The following is a 21560-nucleotide window of genomic DNA, read 5'->3' as shown; positions in this document are numbered from 1 at the left end:
ATTGAATGGTGCCATGCTGGGGAACACAGGGCAGGGGTGGGGAATCTGCCATAATATCTTTTTGAAAAATTTGTAATGGAGTGTAGTTGACTTACAATGTTCTATTAGCTTCAAGTGTACAGCAAAGTGAATCAGTTACGCATATGCATCTATCCATTCCTTTTCAGATTCTTTTCCAAAATAGGTATAACATGGTATTGAGCTGATTTCCCTACACACTACAACAGGTCCTTGTTAGTTACCTATTTGTTACATAGTATAGTGTTTGTTAGTCCCCTCCTAGTTTATCCCTCTCCCCCTACTGTTTAATCTGTTCTCCAAGGAGGAAGTTTTGGGGGTTCTAATTCCATGTTTGCTGTGGGTCCCACCAGGAAACATCTACAAAACACCATCTGCACCAGGAAGAAACACAGCATCCATCTCAAAAAGCAAAAGCATTCATCACATTCTTTGCAAACCACACAGATTCCAATCTCTCCCCAACTCAACTGCGAGGGGACAAGAACTCGGCAATCAGAGGCACAGGCTTCCCAGCAAGACCATGGTCGTGTCCACACTCCACCACCAAAACCACAGCAACCCTTTTCTGTCCCCTAATTACCCCTAGAGAAAGCCGAAGTGCTGACACCAAAACCCAGGGAAGTAAATCAGCTGAATCCTTCTTTGTACCAAATCACCTCTGAAGCTAAAACACTGATAAAACTATTGGTTGTTATTAGCTACCATCTATTGCAAGCCATGTGTCCAAGACAGGGCTAACTAAATGCCTTCCGCATTCAGGCATCTCTCAGCATGTAAATCTCAGTGGTTCTAGAAAAGGTGTCTAATGATTAATTTTTCAATGAGGGGGACGCTTCTTGCATTATTTAAGTGGAAAGACAAACATGCCCAGCCTATATCATAGTCCACCAAATATTTCTGCAGAATGGAAAGCATTCAGAATACCAATTCCTCAATGATTTAATGCACAATGCATGAACAGGTACATTTTATAGGCAGTAGGAAAAGATTCTGCATGGAATCAAGTACAGATTACAACTTCCTTCTAAGAAGAAGGTAAAACCTTAGGACACATGTCAGTCAAGCTTGAGAGCGGGTCAGTAATGTACCTAAAGCCACACAGCTGATAGCAGCTCCCCAGTCTTCATTCCTGCTCTGCCACTGATAGACCTTATATTCTTATTCCTTTGTTTTGTGACATGGAGACGATTAGCTGGTCGCCCCTACGTACTTTCTGTGCAGCTCCTCATGCCGCCGTTTTTCTCTCCCTTGTGTTCAGTAGGAAGAAATTTGGTCCATGAGGAGGATAGGGGATGGGTGAGGCTCTCATATCCATCAGTAAGAATACAGTACAACCAGAGGCTTCAACAAGTTCATCTTTCTTTTTTTCTTTTTTTTTTCTTTTTACAGCTGCATCTGTACCATATGGAGGTTCCCAGGCTAGGGGTGGAATCAGAGCTGCAGCTGAGACCTATGCCACAGCCATGGCAACACTAGATCCAAGCTGCATCTGCAACCTACATTGCAGCTTGCAGTAACACCAGATCCTTAACCCACTGAGTGAAGCTAGGGATTGAACCTGCAACCTCACAGACACTATGTCAGGTTAACCTGCTGAGCCACAACAGGAACTCCCTAAACCAGTTCATTGTGACAGAACTTCAAAGGCTGTTCAGGTTGTTTGATGGCACTGGGTAGGCAGGAAGAAAAATGTCAAGAACACAGAGGACCTCCACGAGGCCACCAGACCACGTTTGTGTGGCCCCAGTGTGGTTGACAGCACACCACAGTGTATGGCTGTCCATCATCCATCCAAGCTGCCTGAGACCCCTGTCCACTCAGGGTCCTTCTCCATGCTTTTGCTGTGTATCTTCCTAGGGATTGGAGAGGAAGGGTATAGCACGGGGGCAGCAGAAAAGGGGGTAAGAGCTGCCATCACGCCTGTCTACACCAGAACTGGTTTGTGAAAAGCTTACAACTTGAAATCTACCCTTGGCTTCAGTGTTTTGAGGCCTGCTGAAACAATACTTTATTGTGAATCAAAGAACCATGGGCTGGGAGTTCCCTGGTGGCCTAATGGCTAAGGACTTGGCATTGTTGCTGTGGTGGCACAGGTTCAATCCCTGGCCCAGGAACTTCTACATGCCATGGGCACAGCCAAAACAAAAAACAAAAAAAGAACAACTATGGGCTGAAAACTTTGTGTTCTGATACTCGAATCTCAGACAAGTTACCTTAATACAGAAGGTGGTGGCTCAAGGAAAGAACACTGGGTTAGGCGGTGGAATCAGAAGAGCTAATGCAAGAAAATGTGGACCCTTCTAGGAGTGGCCATGACAAAAAGTGCTGTGGAGGTGGGTGGTGAACTGGGATTTTCAGTTCATCACCACTCGATTTGTTTTAGTTGCTACAGTTTTCAGAAGTGGCCAAGTTGCAGTTTGGGAGAAGAGGTTTAGTAAAATTTTGCAAATACTGGCACTCCATAGGCATCCAGATCTGTCCAAGGCTCTGACTCCAGTGAAGGGACCCTTTGTTAAAGAAGAATGGACTCATTGAGAACTAATCCATCGATTTCCTTTTAATCTTGTCAGGTGGAAGCCTAAGTTTTAAAAGGAAACAAACAAACAAACAAACAAAAACCCAAACTCACAGATGCTGAGAATTTGTTTTTCAACTTCACAAGGAAATAATCTTTGGGAAAAGACTAGTCAAAATGTGAGACTCCTCCTCTGCTAAGCTAAGTACACTACTCAGATATTTAGTAGTCATTTTCTCTGACACCCTGGAGCCCAATCAGATGGCCTCCTGCTGGCTGTTCAGTTCAGCTTTGTTTATTGCTTGTGAATTTCAAGCCAGAGCCCCAGCCTCAAGAGCTATGTAAAATCCTTCTTCTTTCTGTATTAATAGGGCAGTTGTCTGAATCTGCAGCATAAACTTGAGGAATTTTAGACCAAAAGATGTTGAGAATTTGATTTGGGGTAGATGGGTAAATCCACTGCCTTCTTTTCAGTTCTTAGATTTTTATAAGGTCTGTTTAGGAGGGGGCGGGGATTACTAGCAAATGACTATACAATACAAGAGGGAAATGATATTTCTTCCTTTTCCTCCCAAAGATATGGAAGAATGTCAGCTGATGGCAGACACCAGCTTTTGGTGGGTCTGTACTGGATTGAGTGGCATTTCTGAGTGACAGAAAGAAAAGCCATAGCTGAGAAGAGTTCAGATAAACTTGCTGGATAAACAAGAGAAAGCCTTATGCTTTTCACACTTTATCCCATAAATGTTATGACAAATGCGAGAGGGAGAGTGAATTAAATGCAGGGACTTAAAGCACCAGTTCTCGAAGTTCCCACTGTGGCTCAGCAGATTGGGGGGCTGGCATTGTCTTTGCAGGTGTATGGGTTCAATCCCTTGCCCAGCACAGTGGGTTAAGGATCTAGCATTGCAGTTGCAGCTCAGATTCGATCCCTGAGCCTTGAAACTTCCATATGCCACAGAAGTGGCCAAAAAAGGAAAAAAAAAAAATTGGTTCTCTTTGAATGTGCCTGTGAATCACCTGGAGATCTTGGTTAAAAACAGCGGAGAAAAAAATGGTCAACATTGCTAATAATTGGAGATATGCAAATCAAAACTAAAATGAGGTACCAGCTCACTCTGGTCAGAATGGCCATTGTTAATAAGCCAACAAATAACAAATGCTGGAGAGGGTGTAGAGAGAAGGAAACCCTCCTTCACTGTTGGTGGGAATGTAAATTGGTACAACCGTTATGGAAAACAATGTGGAGGTACCTCAGAAAACTAAATATAGAACGACAATGTGGTCCAGCAACCCCACTCCTGGGCATGAATCAGGACAAAACTATAATACGAGAAGATACATGCACCCCTATGTTTATCACAGCACTAGTCACAATAGCCAAGACATGAAAACAACCTAAATGTCCATCAACAGATGAATGGATTAAGATGTAAGACATATATACAATGGAATACTACTCAGCCATTAAAAAGGGCAAAATAATGGCATTTGCAATAACATGGATACAACTAGAGATTCTTCTAAGTGAAGTAAGTCAGAAAGACAAAGACAAGTACCATATGATATCACTTATATGTGGAATCTCAAATGTGGCAAAAATGATTCTATCTACAAAACAGACAGTGACGGACGTGGAGAGCAGACTTGTGGTTGCCAAGGGGGAGGGGGGAGGGAGTGGAATGGATGGGGGAGTTTGGGGTTGGTGGATGTAAGCTGTCAGATTTGGAGCAGATGGGCAATGGGGTCCTTCTCTACAGCAAAGGGAACTGTGTATGACTGGCTCACTTTGCTGTACAACCGAAACTGAAGAAACTATTGTTTCTTCGATTGTAAATCAACTATACTTAAAAAAAAAAAATCCCTAAGTCCCTGGGATAGTGGATGGGAAGCTGGGGAATGTCTGGTTTTTCAGCTGCACTGAAGGCCCTTCACAAGGGCTGCTCCAGGGTCCCTGAAAAAGGGTGACTAGACATTTCTATGAACGTAAGGGAGAGAAGAGAGGCTGAGCTCCTACACCACTCAGAGATGGTCAGGGGGGAATGAGCTCCTCAGCTGTGCAAATGAGGAAGTTAGGGTCCATGTGTCCTGGCAGCTAGAAGGTGCTAGAACAAGGATTCAGACCCCGAGCTGACTGACTCCAAACCAGGTTCCTTTCCTTTTGCTGCATCTGGAATCCACACAAGGTCACGGTTCTCATCATTACTGAAGCAGGCTTATTCTCCTGGAGTTACCTCCCCCCCACTTCAGTTTTGATTAAACCCCATTCTCACCCTTCTCCTTTTTTTTTTTGTCTTTTTGCCTTTTCTAGGGCCACTCCCAAGGCATATGGAGGTTCCCAGGCTAGGGGTCGAATCGGAGCTGTCGCTGTCGCCGCTGGCCTACGCCAGAGCCACAGCAACTCAAGATCCAAGCAGTGTCTGCAACCTACACCACAGCTCGAGGTAATGCCAGATCCTTAACTCACTGAGCGAGGCCAGGGATCGAACCCACAACCTCATGGTTCCTAGTCAGATTCATTAACCACTGAGCCATGATGGAAACTCCACACCCTTCTCCTTAAAAAAGGGAAAGCCATGGTCAGGCAAGACTACTAATTTGCAAAGCCTGCAGATTTTTTTTTTTTTTTAATTGCCATACCTACAGCATATGGAATTTCCTGGACCAGGGATCAAATCTGAGCCACAGCTGTGACATATGACACAGCTGCCACAATGCCAGACCCTTAACCCACTACACTGGGCCAAGGATCAAACCCACACCACAGCAGAGACGACACTGGATCCTTAACCCACTACGACACTGTAGGAAATCCTGAATGGATTTTTTTTCTTTTTAGGGCCACACCTATGGCATATCAAAGTTCTCAGGCTAGGGCTGGCATCAGCCACATCAACATGGGATTTGAGCCACATCCGAGACCTACACCACGGTTTGCAGCAACGCCAGATCCTTAACCCGCTGAGGGAGGCCAGAGATCAGACCCACATCCCTGTGGATACAATGGGAACTCCCTGAATGGATTTATTTTTAAATGAACAGTGGTCTCAAACACTACAGATGGCTCTTTAAAAATTTCAGTTTTGGAGTTCCCCTGTGGTGCACTGGGTTGAGGATCCAGACTTGCAGCAGCTGCATTGTCAGTCACAGCTGCGGCTCAGATTTCCCTGGCCCGGGAACATCTATATGCCACAGGTGCATCCAAATAAATTAAAAATAAATAATCAGTTTTTACCTAGAACTGAAATAAAACTGGAAACTTTTTTTTAACCTCCCCACAAATTCAAGATACACACTTTCCTTTTTTTTTTTTTTTTTTTTGACGTTTAAGGATAAGAACCTAACCCCTCATCTCTTTTTTACCACAGAATTTGTGAGAGAGCCTTGCCTCTCAGTGGACTATGTCCCTAAAAAGCAAAAAAAAAAAAAAAAAATGATTCAACAAGATGAAGACTCGTGGTTTGCACCAGAATGTGGGTGTTTGTGAAAATGGTGTTTCTCCCTGGCTTTTTATGACTGACACAGAGAGATTTTGCAAGCTCCTTGCAATCAACCTTAGATTACGGGTGATTAGGGTAAATTGGAGCCCTCTGAGCAGGTCAAGCCAAGAAACGCCTTTTTTTAAAACCTTGGTGTCTTAGAGAAAGGCAACAGCAGCAGCAGGAGGACAAAGCTCTTAGACACTTTTCTTGGGAACTAGGAACGGAACTAATTCAAATAGAAGCTAAATTGGCCCAACCCTCGTTCATGTCACCACAATGAAAAAAAAAAAATGTGCAAAATAACCCATCCCTCCATTCTAATCTAAATTATAGAATATTATCCTAATATTTAGAATATTAGCTAAACTAATATTCGACCACCCTGAATAAGGCTCTTCCTGTCATTAGAGGAGAACATTTCTCCGAAGCAAATTCTCAGGGGACATTAACAAGGTATAACGCCTAGTTATTTCCAGTGGGAAGTCTTGGATTGCTTTATATATAAATTAATGTCATTACAGATGAGTTGCCTCTTACAATACATGTTTTTTCTGGGAACTCTAGGGAGTTTTACTAATTATTGAATTATTTATTGTTTGCACAGAGCAGAGAGAAAATCTGTCAGCCGTGAAAAACAAAACAAAACAAACAAAAAAAAACTTTTGGCCAGGAAATATTTCCCCCAGAATTAAGCATAATTGAGAAAGTCTGTCAACATTTCTTTTGGGGGAAATAATTCATTTTTCTTGTTTATGTAGTTAGTTATGTCTTCATCTAGTATTTATTTAATTACTAGTAAGTTCATTCTCAAAAACCTTCATCGGTCTCAAAAGGAGGGTGGCAGTGTTTTCGTCCATTTTTGGTCTGCAGTCATTTTAAGACCAGGGCTTAATGCTTAAGGGGGTTGTTTTCCTTGATTCCACTGCTGTGCCCCCCCCTCCACCCGAGGCAGACATTCTAATTTTGCATTAAACACTTCTTTGCATTTAATGCTGATTGTACATGAAAGTCGCCTGCAAATGGGAGTTCTCTTCCTGACTCAGCAGTTAACAAACCCGACTAGTGATCCATGAGGACATGGGTTCGGTCCCTGGCCGCACTCAAAGGGTTAAGGATCTGGCATTGCCATGAGCTGTGGTGTAGGTGGCAGACAAGGCTCAGATTCCACGTTGCTGGGGCTATGGTGTAGGCTGGCAGTTGTAACTCCGATTCGACTCCTAGCCTGGGAACTTCCATATGCTGTGGGTGCGGCCAAAAAAAAAAAAAAAGAAAAAAAGAAAAGAAAGTGGCCTGCAAAGATTTTTAAAAATCTCAGCCAGGACAAGAGAAATCTCCACTTCTAGAGAAGAAAGACTCACCCTGGGTATTTTGTGAAACCTGATCAGGGGATGCTGATGTAGGGTTTGAGTCACGTGATAGACTAGAAAATAGCTGGGAAATGGGTCCCAGGAGGCCCTGGGTCACATTTTAGCTCCATGGTGGCACTTCCCTTCCCCAGCTCAGATTTGTTTTTGTTTTTGTTTTTTTTTTTTAAGGCTGAACTCACAGCATATGAAAGTTCCCAGGCTAGGGGTCAAATCAGAATGGCAGCTGCAGGCCTACGCCACAGCCACAGCGATGCTAGATTTGAGCCACATCTACGACCTATGCCGCAGCTTGCAGCAACACCGCGTCCTTAACCCACTGAGCAAGGCCAGGGATCAAACCCACATCCTCATGGATACTAGTCAGATACTTAAGCCACTGAGCCGCAACGGGAACTCTTCAGATTCCTTAATTTTTAAGAAGATGATTATCCAACTCATTAACTCTCCCTGATGCAAAATATTAGAACATACCTACCAATATCCTGGAGAAAGTATTTAAAAATTCAATAGTTCAGTGTTAGACAAATAGCAGATCACTGTTATGATGCCTCAGAAAACAGACGGCATCTAACCCATCACGTTCAAGTTAACCACAAGGTCAAACACAGAATGAGTCAATCAGAAAGAAGATGGAACTAAAAGTTCATACTTACAAATAAATACCTTTACAATCTGCGGAAGGGTTGTATCAAGACTTACATAAGCAGTATCATTTTAAAATAAAAAAATTCTCCCTGCCTTTTTTTTTTTTTCTTTTTATGGCTGCACCTGCAACATATGGAAGTTCCCAGGCTAGGGCTCAAATCAGAGCTGCAGCTGCTGGCCCACACCACAGCCACGGCAATGTCAGATCCGAGCTGCATCTGCAACCTATATTGCAGCTTGTGACAACGCCAGATCCTTGACCTACTTGAGTGAGGGCAGGGATTGAACTCACATCCTCATGGACACTATGTCTGCTTCTTAACCTGCTGGGCCACAACGGGAACCCCTCCCTGTCTTTAAATGCTACATGCAGAATGCTATATGATTTGTCACATCCCAGATATGAGAATTATTACAACATAATGCACGGTCAACTCAGATATTGGAAGGTTTGCTTTTGATCTACAAGCCAGGCCAGGCAATGAATCCACTGCCCACTGCTCCCTCGTGTGTGTGTGTGTGTGTGTGGGGGGGGGGTGGAGGGGTGGGAATGCAGAAGTTCCTGGACCAGGGATTGAACCCACACCACAGCTGTAACCAGAGACAGAGCGGTGGCAATGCCGGATCTTAAACCTGCTGAGCCATCAGGGAACTCTTCTATTGCATTCTCTTTTTTTTTGGCCACCTTGCAGCATAACGAATTCCTGGGCCAGAGATCAGATCTGTCCTGAGCTCCAGGTGTGACCTACACCATAGCTGTGGCAATGCTGGATCCGTTAACCCACTTCGCAGGCCAGGTATCAAACCTGCGTCCTGGCACTGCAGAGATGCCAGGGATCCCGTTGCAGCACAGCGGGAACTCCCATTTCTCTCGTTTGAACACGGCTCGGTCCCTAATCCCATCCTCGTGCACTAACCAGATTGCAGTGTCCTTGCCTTCCGTACTTTCTCCGTGGGCACCCGGCTTTCTCCAGCAATGTTTTGACGAGGCTTCTCGAGTAGTTCTGGGCTGGGGGGTCATTAACAGAGAGAACCCGTAGGACGTCTGCCAGTGGTCCTGGCCTCCAAGGGCCACTGCTGTCCAGAGTTGAGGGGTTTTCCGTCTCAGTCGAGGGAAAAAGGCTGAGCAGAAGGAACAGGGGCACCCAGAACACTGAAAGCTTTGTCCAGAAGCACATTTCCACTCTGCCTCTACCCGGAGTCTGTCTTTGATGGAGGTGGGTGGGTTGGCGTTCACGGTGAAAACTTGTCAATGGGGCAATTTCTGTGCAAAGGGGGCAAAGAAAGGCTTTAACTGTTGTGGCTGCAAAAGTTGGAAAGGATGCACGAGTTGGGTGGCTAAGCTGATTTACAATGACAAGTTCTTTCTGAACAACAGGGGGTCTGTAGGTGGTTTATAATCCCAACCAGCAGGAGCGTATGGTGGGTGGAGACTTTCAAACTCCAACAGCCAAGGAGTTTGCTCTATCGCCCCTTTCTGAACTAAATGTAGAGGCAAAAATTAGGAAGAAGACATTTCACTGTCTACCCTACAGGTGCTATAAGGCATAAGGCCCAGGGCAAAAAACACCCTCATTTTTTAAAAAATTGTAGTTGATTTACAGTGTTGTGTTAGTTTCAAGTGTACAGCAAAGTGATTCAGTTACACGTATACAAATACATAGATTCTTTTCCATTACAGATTATTACAAGATATTGAGTAGAGTTTCCTGTGCTGTACAATAGGTCCTTGCTGTTTACCTATTTTAATTTTATTTTTTTTTATCTTTTTAGGGCCATGCCTCGGCAAATGGAGGTTCCCAGGCCAGGGATCTAATCTGAGCTACAGCTGCTTGGGATCTGAGCCGTGTCTTCAACCTACACCACAGCTCACAGCAATAATGGATCCTTAACCCACTGAGCAAGGTCAGGGATCAAACCCACAACCTCATGGTTCCCAGTCGGGTTTGTTACCCACTGAGCCACCACGGGAACTCTTAATTTTATTTTTTTATTAGAGTTGATTCACAATGTTGTGCCAGTTTCTACTGTACAGCCAAGTGACCCAGTCATTCACACATTTTTTCCCTATTCTCTTCCATCATTGTCTCACAAGAGACTGGATATAGTCCCCTGGGCTGTGCAGCAGGACCTCACTGCTTATCCATTCTAAGTGGAATCGTTAGCATCTCCTAACCCCAAACTCCCTGTCCATCCCCACTTTCTCCCCCTCCCCTTTGGCAACTGTGTACCTATTTCAAGTGCATGTGTGTATACCTTATTCCCAAACTCCTAATGTTTCTCTTCTGCCCACCCCCAGAAACACCCTCATTTTAACCCATTGTCAAGTCAACTGCCCCGTGATGTACGGCCCTCATCAAGCGAAGTACATTAAACAGAAAAAAGAAATTTTAATAAATTACAGATATCACGAGGAGTTAGACGATTCCAGCTAAGGAAAGGACTAAAAGAAATTAGTAACATCCAGAAAACACTGGTTCGTCTTTAGGGGTCAACTGATCCAAAGGAAGAAATGTCTTAGAAAAATAAAAGCATATCAAGACCACACGAGCCGTGATAAATCCACATATTCGGTGCTCACTCAAGAGGAGGAAGGACAGCTTTAGAGCCAATCGTCTTTCTGGGGAAAAAAAAATAATCTCTTCAACCAATCACTTAAGGAATGCAAACTGTTAAGAGCATCTCGTGTCCCATCGTGGCAGGAGATGAGCTAATCGAGACAGTGGGATAGGAGCAAAAATACTGGGATGACTTTATGGTTGAAAAAGAGAGAGAGAGTTTAAGATTCATATGTTAGCATTTTACAAATGACAGAGGATGATACAAACATTTTTAAACCAGTGCTTACCTTCAGAAGAAAGATAAACGATCATTTATCTGGAGCTCTGTGGCCTTTTGAATCTCCCAGAGTATTTCGTGGTTACAAAGTCCTCTGTTTTTAAAATTCCTTGACTGTGCCCCGGGAGCTAGAGAGGATTATTTCAGCCCAGAAAAGTTTTCAGTTGCTATGGAGAGTAACAATGAAGGTGAATAAAAGTGAGAACTTTCTATCTGGCAGATTGTCAGGAAAATCAAATTAATGTCGCTCATGAACCTGCATTTTTATATCTACGTTTACCCATTTTCTTAGAATTCTGAGCAAAATCTTAGAATGTCTTACAGCCACTTGCCCTTTAAAGGACAGATCTAGGTCAAACGAGTCCACATTACAGAATGGAAAGGTTTTAGGGTCAGGCCAAGGTCTTCTTAAAAAAACAAGAACAAAAACACAACCAAAAAAACCCCCAGATGATTCTGGGGTAACTGTTTTATTCACAGTCAGATCAAGGACTTGTTGAAAAGATAGGCTCCTCAGAACCTTATTTATTAAAAAGTGCAGAGGTTTAAACAATTTAGGGCATTCAAAGATTCATCAGTAGATTTTCCTTTTTTTTTTTTTCCTTTTTCCTTTTTATGGCATATGGATGTTCCCAGAGTAGGGGTCGAACGGGAGCCACATCTGCAACGTAGCCACAGCTTATGGTAATGCCGGATCCTTAACCCACGGAGCGAGGCCCGGGATCAAACCTGCATCATCACCAACGCTATGTCGGGTTCTTAACCCACTGAGCCACAACAGGAACATCTCATGAATAGATTTTCCAAACAAAAAGTCTGTGCTGGAGGAATAACGTTCTTACCTGGGAAGTAGGTGGAGAACTTTAATTACGTGTATGTATTAGGATCCCAGAGTCTGTGACAGAAGTAAGCTCCTAAGGCCCCTGAGGCCCCATGAAACAAACTGAGTTATTAGGGAATAAAGGACTGAAAGAATAAAGGAGGTGCTAAATTTTATAGGGGATCAGAGAAGTTAGAATCCAAGCTCTCAGAGTTCCCGTTATGGCTCAGCAGGTTAAGAACCCAACGTAGTGTCTGTGAGGACAGGGTTTCGATCCCCGGCTTCACTCAGTGGGTTAAGGGTCCGGCGTTCCCACAGCTGTGGCGTCGGTCGCAGATGCAGTTCGGATCTGGCTGTGGCTGCAGCCACAGCTCCAATTCCACCCCTCGCCTGGGAATTTCCATCGGCTAGAGGTGTGGCCCTAAAAAGACAAAACCCCAAAAACCCAAGCTCTCAACGTGGACAGGGGCATGGAGGTGGCACAGAGGATATAGAGAAAAAGGGAACCTGAAGCCTGGAGGAAGTGGAGGAAAGCCTTCTGAGTTGGTGTCCAGGGTCGTGGGGGGAGGGGAGGGGCTGCCACGGGGAGGGAGGCTGAGGAAGAAGTTGGGGTCACTAGAGTCTCCTTCATCACTTACGGGAGACGAAACTTGGGAGCAACAGGGTGAGGGCATCCTAAGTCAAGGCTGGTAACATTGCTAGAAATATGGAAGGCAGACACTTTCGGAAGATGCTCGGCTTCTCTCCAACTACCCAGCCTGGATCACTCGGATTACTCTCAGCTGTCAAGGGAAGGGCCTGGGCCCATTTCTCCTGAGAGCTACAGTGAGACGAACTGGAGTTAGCGTCCAGGATCGTCAGTCCAACCGAAGAACGAAGTCAAGCCTTTCCAGCCGGGACCCAGTGGAGGCAGAGAAGGAAATGGTCTCAGGCCCAGAAGCGGGCAGGGGAGGGGGCACTGGACCAAGCTCCCTGCAGGCTCCTGCTCATTGCCTGTTGCCATGACCACAATGGGGCCCACCTGAACCTCCTTTGTAGGCTCATCTCTGTGTCCGTCTCCGGGACTCAGTTAAGGACTCACTAGGGAAAAGGAGCCCCCAGGCTGCGAGCAAATTACCCACTCCTGCTGTCATCTGCTACCTTTAAGAACCTCAGCTCTGCCTTATTTCTGGAATTAAGCCCTTGCTTCCTGGCCACCTTCCAATTAGCAGATCTGCCCTCCCTCCCCAGGTCCCACTGTATAACCTTCCCATTGACAGCAGACCCGAAGCTTGATGGGCTGTGACCAGTGGTCCCAAGACAGCACCCCCTGTGGGGACTTTGGGATCTTTTTCCTGATTCCCGGATGGACATCCAGCCTGGAAGTCCCACATTTTCCAGTCTCAGCTACCTATGGCTCTGGATTCCTTTCTACCAGGACCCCAGCAAAGGATCTCCTGTGGGACTTCACAAATACCGGTCACTAGTCTGAGGTCTTCCCAGCACCTCCACTGTCCCAGCCACAAGCCACAAGGCTCCCAATGATGTGAACTTTCCCCCAGGTCCCAGCCTGAGTCACTTGCCTCCAAGGCGTCCTCCACCTTCACCATCACACCTGAAAAGAACCTCAACCATCAGCCAGGTTCCTCTTCGTGTCCCACAGGGAGATGGCCGGGAGGAGGGGCAAGGAGAAGCCCCAGAGGCAGGCTGGAAGGCAGGCAGCACTGGCAGGCAGATCCCAGGGAAGACGGGGAGTAATAAGGAAAAAAAGCCTTTGGCTGAACATGGTGATGTCGCTTCCTCAGCCTGATCTGGGTTGTAGCTGTAACTCTTCATGGCCAACCTAACAGCTTCCCAGTGAGACTGACATCCACCCTCCTTATATTTGAAATCCAGACCAAGCTCCAGGGGTAACAAGTTTCACCTGTTAACGAACCCACCCTGCGCTGATGCCTGATGGCTATTTACAAGGATTTAACCCACCTTTGCCAACAGCCTCCTCTGATGCACTATCTTCTACTACATAGACACTGATCTGTGCAAACCCAGGAAGATGGCATGGATGGGACGTGGGAGGGAAGCAGGAGGGCAGATCAATCCGTCCTTCCTTCAGCGCCAATTCTTTGCCTTTGGGTGTGGCCTGAGTTTCAAACTTCTGCCTTATGTCAAGATCACCTATTGACACGTGTACTCTGCCTTGACCCAGAAAGAGTGTAAAGGGACCAATCAGGAAACACGAAATACAAGATGACAGCAGCTTAAGAAGAGATAGAAATGAGAGTGGAACCATCTCGTATAGTTCAGGGCCGACCAGGTACAGTTTTGCAGGTTGGGCACTGCACAATTCTAGGAATCATCACTCACTTCTATAATCAACACAGATTTATATGTTTATTATAACAATTTTCCAGCCATTATCCTGAGGAAAGGAGGCTCTGAGCCAGTGGTAGGAGTGCATGTTCTTGTCTTCCTCAGCATCCAGCCCACCCCTTATGGGGCCATCTCTGGCAGTAAGACGAGGCCCTGCAACTCTGAGCTACCTCTGGGCCTCACTTCCCCCCATGTCCTCCCTTTATGCTGTCTTCTCTCTTTTCCAAGACGCTAACGTCTCCAGATCATAATTATAGTGATGTTCATTAACATTTGGGTGTGTCTTTAATGACGAAGCATTCTGTTAAGCACATTCACACATATTTTCTTGTGTCATTTCAGCAGAACCTAATGAATTTCTCACTGTACATTTCAGAAACCCCCACGGTCACACAGCTAGTAGGTGCCACCAGAAATCCAGGCCTGTCCACATCGCAGTTGGCGCTGAGACTACCAACCAACCAACCTGTTGTGATGTGATCCCATGTGTTTATTTGTAAGTCCACATTTTTTTTCCAGTGAAGCATGGGATACGCAAAGAACCAAGCAAGAGTTCAGCATAAGGAAAATAACCTCCTACATTTTGAGCTTTGCATTCTCCCCAAAGCCCCTTCAGCCCAAAAGATCTCAGGAAAAAAAAAAAATTTTTTTTAAAGTAGAACTCCAAAACAAACAGTACCTCAGGCTCTCCTTTTCTGTAATAGTTCACAGGACTACCCACCAGGCCTTTGAAACAAATGCTACTCGTTCCTAAACTGTTTTCTCAGAGGAAATGCAGAATGTTCAATGGCAAAGGCAGCATCTACCAGGCAGACACTAGTCTTATCCGTCTGATTCTGTGACATCGCTCTATTTTCCACAGTAAGAAAATGTCACCGGTTTTAAGTGTAGGTAGATGTTTAAGTTGTCTTTGATTTGGAAGCCGAAAGTGGAAATTGTTTTTTAAACATTATGGGGACAATTGGCAAAAATTGAAAAATTCTGTTAATATCTGTTGACTAGACTGTTTTATTGATGTTAGAGTTCCTAATTTTGTTAATTATGCTGTGGTTATATAAAACCTTGTTCTCAGGAAATATAAATTAAAATTTGTGGGGTAAAAAAATGATTAAAAAAAACTTACATAGCAACTTTTTTTTTTCTTCTTTCTTTCTTTCTTTTTCTTTCTATTTTTGCTTTTTCAGGGCCACACCTGAGGCATATGGAGGTTCCCCAGCTAGGGTTCAAATTAGAGCTGCAGCTGCCGGCCATAGCCACAGCCACAGCGATGCCAGATCCAGGTCATATCTGCAACCTGTATCACTGCTCATGGTAATGCCGGATCTTTAGTCCACTGAGCAAAGCCAGGGATCGAATCTGTGTCCTCATGGACGCTAGTAAGGTTCTTAGCCCACTGAGCCACAATGGGAACTCTCCAAATGGATTTATTTTATTAGTCATTTCAAAAATTCACCTTTCAGGAGTTCTCTAGTGGCCTCGCGGTTAAAGATCTGGCATTGTCAGTGCAGCAATTTGGGTCACTGCTGTGGCCCAGGAACTTCCACATGCCACAGGGCACAGCCAAGAAACAGAAGAAACAAATGCTGAGAGGGAACCCTAATATGTAAATCTGAGAAGAGTGATGATTGTGTTTTGGAGGTAATTTTTATTGTTTCTGAAACTCCTCCAGATCCAAGGGTCCTTTAGAACATATTTTAAAATCACTAGCCCAGATGGTGATGAATCCAGAGTTAGTTGGGTTTGTGTTTGTGTTTGTGTTTTCCCTAAGACCCAGCTCAAATACCACTTGCTTTTAAAAGCCTTCCATGATGCTCATGCCTGGCGAGGTCCTCACCATCTGTGTCTTGTCATAGGTTTAATCCTAGTGTCCTCCAGTATGCTAATTCATGAGTTTACGTCTTATTTACATCTTAGCTCACCCATTAAGGGGGCATGGGTCTTAATCACTGTATTTCTAGCACTAAACACTGCAATTGAGAACTAGTTAGGACCCATCAGGAGAAAATGGTGGCCACAGTGAAGGGTCATATAGCCATGTCACTCGACTAGACATGAGATTGTAAGCAGGTGAAAACACAGTGAGGAATCAACACCTTGGGAATCTACTGATAAATGTAGAATCACAGTAGGTCTATGAATAAATGGACTTCCTGCTGTTAGGGACAAGCAGAAACTGGCAACAGAAGACGCCAGCCCAGGGAAGATTAAAAAGTCTGGAAACGCTCTTCAGTTCCAAAGGTAGGTAAAAGCACCACACTTTGAAAATAGACCTCAAGACAATCCAGCAAGCGATTTTTCCCACAAGATGTTAAAATGCAAATTGTTGAGAAATGAGATTTTTTTTCCCCCTTTTCAAGTCTGCACTTGTGGCATATGGAAGTTCCTGGGCCAGGGGTTGAATCGGAGCTGCAGCTGGCAGACCTATGCCACAGCCACACTGGATCCGAACCACATCTGTGACCTATACCACAGCTTGCTGCAGTGTCGGATCCTTAAACCACTGAGTGAGGCCAGGGATCAAACCCACGTCCTCTTAGATACGAGTTGGGTTCTTAACTCTCTGAACCACAGTGGGAACTACTTGGAGCTTTTAAAGGTGAATATAGCGAGAGAAATTAAGAGGGCCACCAAAAGTGAAAGTTGTTAACCAAGTACCAGTCAGAAACCTTGTGGCTATGAGTTTGTATTGCACAATGTATCTTCAGTGTCTTGGGTCTGCAGCTGGCATCTTCAGGATCTTTACAACCTCTGCCAAGACAGTGCTGAGAGTGGCTTAACCCTAGATTCCTCTGTCATCAATAATCTGCATAATATCTCAACCTCAATCTTGAAAGTTACAAGGTTTTGCGGTGGTGCAGGTGATACTGGGCATGACCTTCAGTTCCGTGGTCGGTACGGATGGTCTATTTACTGTTTTGTTTTGTTTTTTGTCTTTTTTTTTTAGGGCCACATCCACGGCACATGGAGCGTCCCAGTTAGGGGTCCCATCAGAGCTATAGCCACCAGCCTATGCCACAGCCACAGCAATGCAGGGTCCGAGCCACGGCTGCGATCTGCACCACAGCTCATGGCAACACCGGGGATCCTTAACCCACCGAGCGAGGCCAGGGATCAAACCCAGGTCCTCATGGATGCTAGTCGGATTCGTTAACCGCTGAGCCACGGTGGGAACTCCAGGATCATCTATTTACTGTGGAGGCAACTCTTCACGTCCTAGTGATGATCACTGATGTCTTAGACATGAATCCTTAAGGGGGATGATGTGTATCATCCCTGTGATGGTAGTTTTGGCTCCGAAGTACAAACAAATGAATACAGTTCTGCCTTCGATGCTGATTACAGCATGGCCGGCATCTCTAGGGTGACAGTGGAAGTGTCAAATGTTTGGGGAGTGCCATGTTCCAGTGGGGATGTCCAGAACAAAGTGTGGAGTTCCCATTGTGGCCCAGCAGGTTAAGGACCCAACATTGTCTCCGTGAGGATGTGGGTTTGATCCCTGGCCTCGCTCAGTGAGTTAAGGATCCGGCACTGCTGCAAGCTGTGGCTGGGATTCGGTGTAGCTGTGGCTGTGGCACAGGCCTCCTCGGTAGCTGCAATTCGACCCCGAGCCTGGGAACGTCCATGTGCTTCAGATGTGGCCATAAAAAAATAAAAAAAGCAAAATGTGCGTGTTTCACCATTTGCCCTCAGCTGGGTTCCAGCCACAGCTTTTGAGCCGGTGGCTAACTCGTCAGTTTTCTCTTTTGTTTCTGCACAGCATTTTACTACTTGACACTTCAATAGCAGATGTGGTGGAAATGGAAATTCCACTAGTTGAAGAGAATGACATCAGAGCTGAAAAATGCATAAATCAGAGATATTGACAGCTACCCAAGTAGCATGTCTACTCGAGTCATTAAAACATGCTCTTTGTACTGAAAGTCTTTTTTTTTTTTTTTTTTGCTTTTCAGGGCCACCTGTGGCGTATGTAAATTCCCAGGTTAGAGGTCAAATTGAAGCTACAGTTGCCAGCCTACACCACAGCTCACGGCAACACCAGATCCTTAACCCACTGAGCGAGGCCAGGGATCAAACCCACGTCCTCATGGTTGCTAGTTGGGTTCATTACCGCTGAGTCACGGTGGGAACTCCCCGTGCTGAGATGTCTTTTTGTGAGTTCCATAGGTTTGATGACAGCCACTGACATCCCTCTAGTTGGCTGGTAACAGAAACATTGGAGGAGGTGTGACTGTGTTTTTTTGCAACAAGGACACATTCTTTTGCTCTGCAGGCTCTTTTTCTTTCTTCCTTTTTTTTTTTTTTTTCCGGGTTTCATCTCAGCCTTTGCGATACTTGTTTGCAAAGATGCCCTCTCGGTTCAGGCATTCTCTTCCTTAGGAGGGAGAGAGTATGGTGTAGGCGGTTCTTTGATACCCTGAGGCTGGCACGGTGGAGTACACTTGGTGGAAGACAGTCCCAAAGAACGAGGTAGCTTGGATTCTCTAAAGATCAGCTTCAGGAAAGGCTGCATGATGCTGCCTGGCCTTCCCAGACTTGTTCTCCCTGCTCCTCTCTGCCCACGTGAAAACGCAGAGGACAGAGATGTGGCCACTTTTCAAGGAAGAGAGAGGCTTTAAACAAGAACAAGGGGGAAGCTGGCTCGGTATGTTAAAAACCTGACATGGTGTCCATGAAGATATGGGTTCGATCCCTGGCCTTGCTCAGTGGGTTAAGGATCTGGCATTGCTGTAACCAGCAGCACAGGTCACAGATGTGGCTCAGATCTGGCATTGCTACGGCTGTGAGGTAGGCTGGCAGCTGCAGCTCCAATTTGACTCTTGGCCTGGGAATTTACATATGCCACAGGTGTGGCCCTAAAAAGAAAAAAACAAACAAACAAAACAACAATAAAAAGAACAAGTAGGAAGCAAGACAAGCACAGTGAGTATATACTTCTTTTGGGGGGTTAGGGGGGAGCTCAGAGGAAAGCTGTGGCTTTACCAGGTCCAGTTGGCCGAGGCCCCTGGGAGGTGGTGCCAGATTTTCTGCTGCTTGGCAGTGGAGTCCATGTCAGCTGCTCTGGCTAATGTCCCAAACTGGGTTGCCTTCCTTCCTGCTCAGCCAGTTTGGCCCCGGGTGTCCCCACTGGGTGGGGAGTGGCCTGTGGATAGTAAAACAGGAGGCCCAGTACCTGCTTTGTGATACATACACCGCAGGTGCTGGGGACCAGCACAGGTGTATCTGGCCCATCCAGTTTGGGGGCAGGTGGCTCCCAGCACAGGTAGGGATCAGCAGGGGACAGATGATATGGGGACAGACTCCTAACAAAAGCAGGTAATCCATCGCTAGTTATAGCCTACTAACATGTGGCAGTAAAGGCACATACGGAAGCCTGGAGGTCCAGGGAAAGCCAGGACTATTCCTGATGTGTTAGGAGACCCAAGATCAATAACACAAAAGGGGAGAGACTGCCGAGGTTTGGTCCATCTTGGAGCAGGTATTTCCTGAAGGGAGTCAAATCACCAGGTAAAAAAATGTCACGTTCAGAGCAGTAGATTCCTAGATACTACCCACAGCTTTCCTTCTTCTGCAGTGGAAAGTTTAAATGCATTAAGAATTTGCAGAGTTCCCTGGTGGCCTTTCAGTTAAGGAGTGGCATTGTCACTGCAGTGGCTCAGGTTGATGTTGTGGCACAGGTTCAATCCCTGGCCTGAGAACGTCCATGTGTTGTGGGTGTGACTAAAAAGCAAAAAAGACTGTGCTCTTGGAATGAGTCTGAGGTCACGATATTCACTCTCTTGTCCAGAATGGTCTGACGTAGGAATGACAGCCTCACCACGTGACTGGTGAGAGGTCTCTGTACCTTGCCTCCAGGACTCAGCCTTGATGATATGTTGACCCGTTGGAAACTTTAAATCCTCCTCCTGCATCCCCACAAGTTCAAGCACCAGGGCTTCTGAGTTTAGGAATCAACCACTAAAGTGGCACATGGCAGTCCGCAGAACACACATCTGGACCAGCTGAAATTCACTTGACACCATGCCACTGTGCCTGGCATTTGACAGGTCCTTCATGAGTTCCCCTGTAACCTATAGAGCCAAGAAGTACTCTGATTTCCAGAAAACGGGAAAAATAAGACAGAATTCTCTTTGAAGGATGTATGCAATTTTTCTCTAAGAAGCGGACGAGGTTTCTTCTGCTCTCTCGCTTTACAAGAAAATAAAGCTGGACCACACAATTGCAATGGTCATGAGCATTAGAAGGTTTCCATTTCCTTCCTTCCCAGAAGATGAGCAAACTCTGACCCAAGGAGACCAGCATTTCCATGAGATGAGACAATAAAAAATTTTCTGTTATCACCAACAATGGGGGTGTGGGGTCGGGGGGAGAAACGGTCCTTCTCACAAAGATCTAGGGTTCTGCCCAGGACCACGTGATGTCTGGCTTTTCCCCTCCTGAAAAGATGGAAAATATCCATCTTATATTTTAAGATCCAATAAGAGAGATAAAATGGTCAGCTCACACCTACTCAGTCATGGTGATTGTGAAGGATGTGAGAACCCTACAGCCTTGGGAGAATGTCTTAGTCCATGTAGCTTCTATAACAAAATACATGGTGACTTATAAGCCATGGAAATTTATTCCTCATGGTCCTGGAGGCTGGGAAGTCCAAGGTCAGGTGCCAGCAGATTCCATGTCTGGTGAGACCCCGCTTCCTGGTTCACAAATGCGTCTTCTCCCTGTGTCCTTATGTGATGGAAGGAGCAGGAAGCTCCTGGGTTTTTGCAGTAATCAATATATATGAAGTAATCCCATTAGCAGATGCTCCGCCCTCATGACCTAATCACCTCCCAAAGACCTCACCTCCAAACACCATCACATTTGGGGTGAGGTCTCAACATATGAATTGGTGGGGTATACGAACATTCAATCATCAGAGAGTACAAGAGAGTTCAGGAAAAGAAGAGGTGGATTTTAGTATCTGCAGCTCCTGATTCTTTCAGTTCCAAAGAATTGAAAAACTGCAGCTTTTGTTAACTGCCATACTGTTTGGTCACATAGTTACTTACATATTTCTCCTCTTCCACCGTTTCTAATTTCTGTTTCTAATTTTCACCATTTTTCTTTAAAACAAGTTAATGTTTTAACAGAAGTGAAGCAAAGTTGGAATTATGCAACATGATTCTAATTTAATTCTCTCTTGCATCTTGAGAGAAAAAATACACACACACACACACACATATATCATATGTGAAGGGACTTCTTTTTTCTCTTTGCTTTTTTAATTTTTTTTTAAGCCATGCCAGCAGCATGCAAATATGTCCCTGGCCAGGGATCAAACCAGAGCCACAGCAATGACCCAAGCCACAGCAGTGACAATGCCAGATCCTAATGGGCTGAGCTACTAGAGAACTCCTGTGAAGGGATTACTTTAGGATAATTAAACACACAGCCGTGGGTGAAATATGCTTTGTTCTTACAGGAAAAGAAAAGCAATCTGTTTTCTATGGTCTGAGGTGGGAGAGGGCACTCTTGGTTCTCAG

General features: G+C 45.3%; 1 protein-coding gene across 2 annotated transcripts in view; it reads right to left on the bottom strand.

Moving 5' to 3' along the window:
* SLC39A12 (solute carrier family 39 member 12) overlaps nucleotides 1-11019 on the bottom strand; it is an 81697-nt gene extending 70678 nt beyond the window's left edge. For both annotated transcript variants that reach the window (XM_047754947.1, XM_047754948.1), the window contains exons 1-2: nucleotides 10879-11019; nucleotides 8948-9294 (exon numbers count right to left, since the gene is read on the bottom strand). In XM_047754947.1, the coding sequence (XP_047610903.1) occupies nucleotides 8948-9294; nucleotides 10879-10903 (372 nt within the window). In that variant the 5' untranslated portion in view covers nucleotides 10904-11019. The remainder of the gene's footprint in view (nucleotides 1-8947; nucleotides 9295-10878) is intronic.
* Between the last annotated feature and the right edge of the window lie 10541 nt (nucleotides 11020-21560).

Source organism: Phacochoerus africanus, chromosome 12 (assembly GCF_016906955.1).
Source record: "Phacochoerus africanus isolate WHEZ1 chromosome 12, ROS_Pafr_v1, whole genome shotgun sequence".
Lineage (NCBI taxonomy): Eukaryota > Metazoa > Chordata > Mammalia > Artiodactyla > Suidae > Phacochoerus > Phacochoerus africanus.
This window is presented reverse-complemented; position numbering and strand designations above follow the sequence as displayed.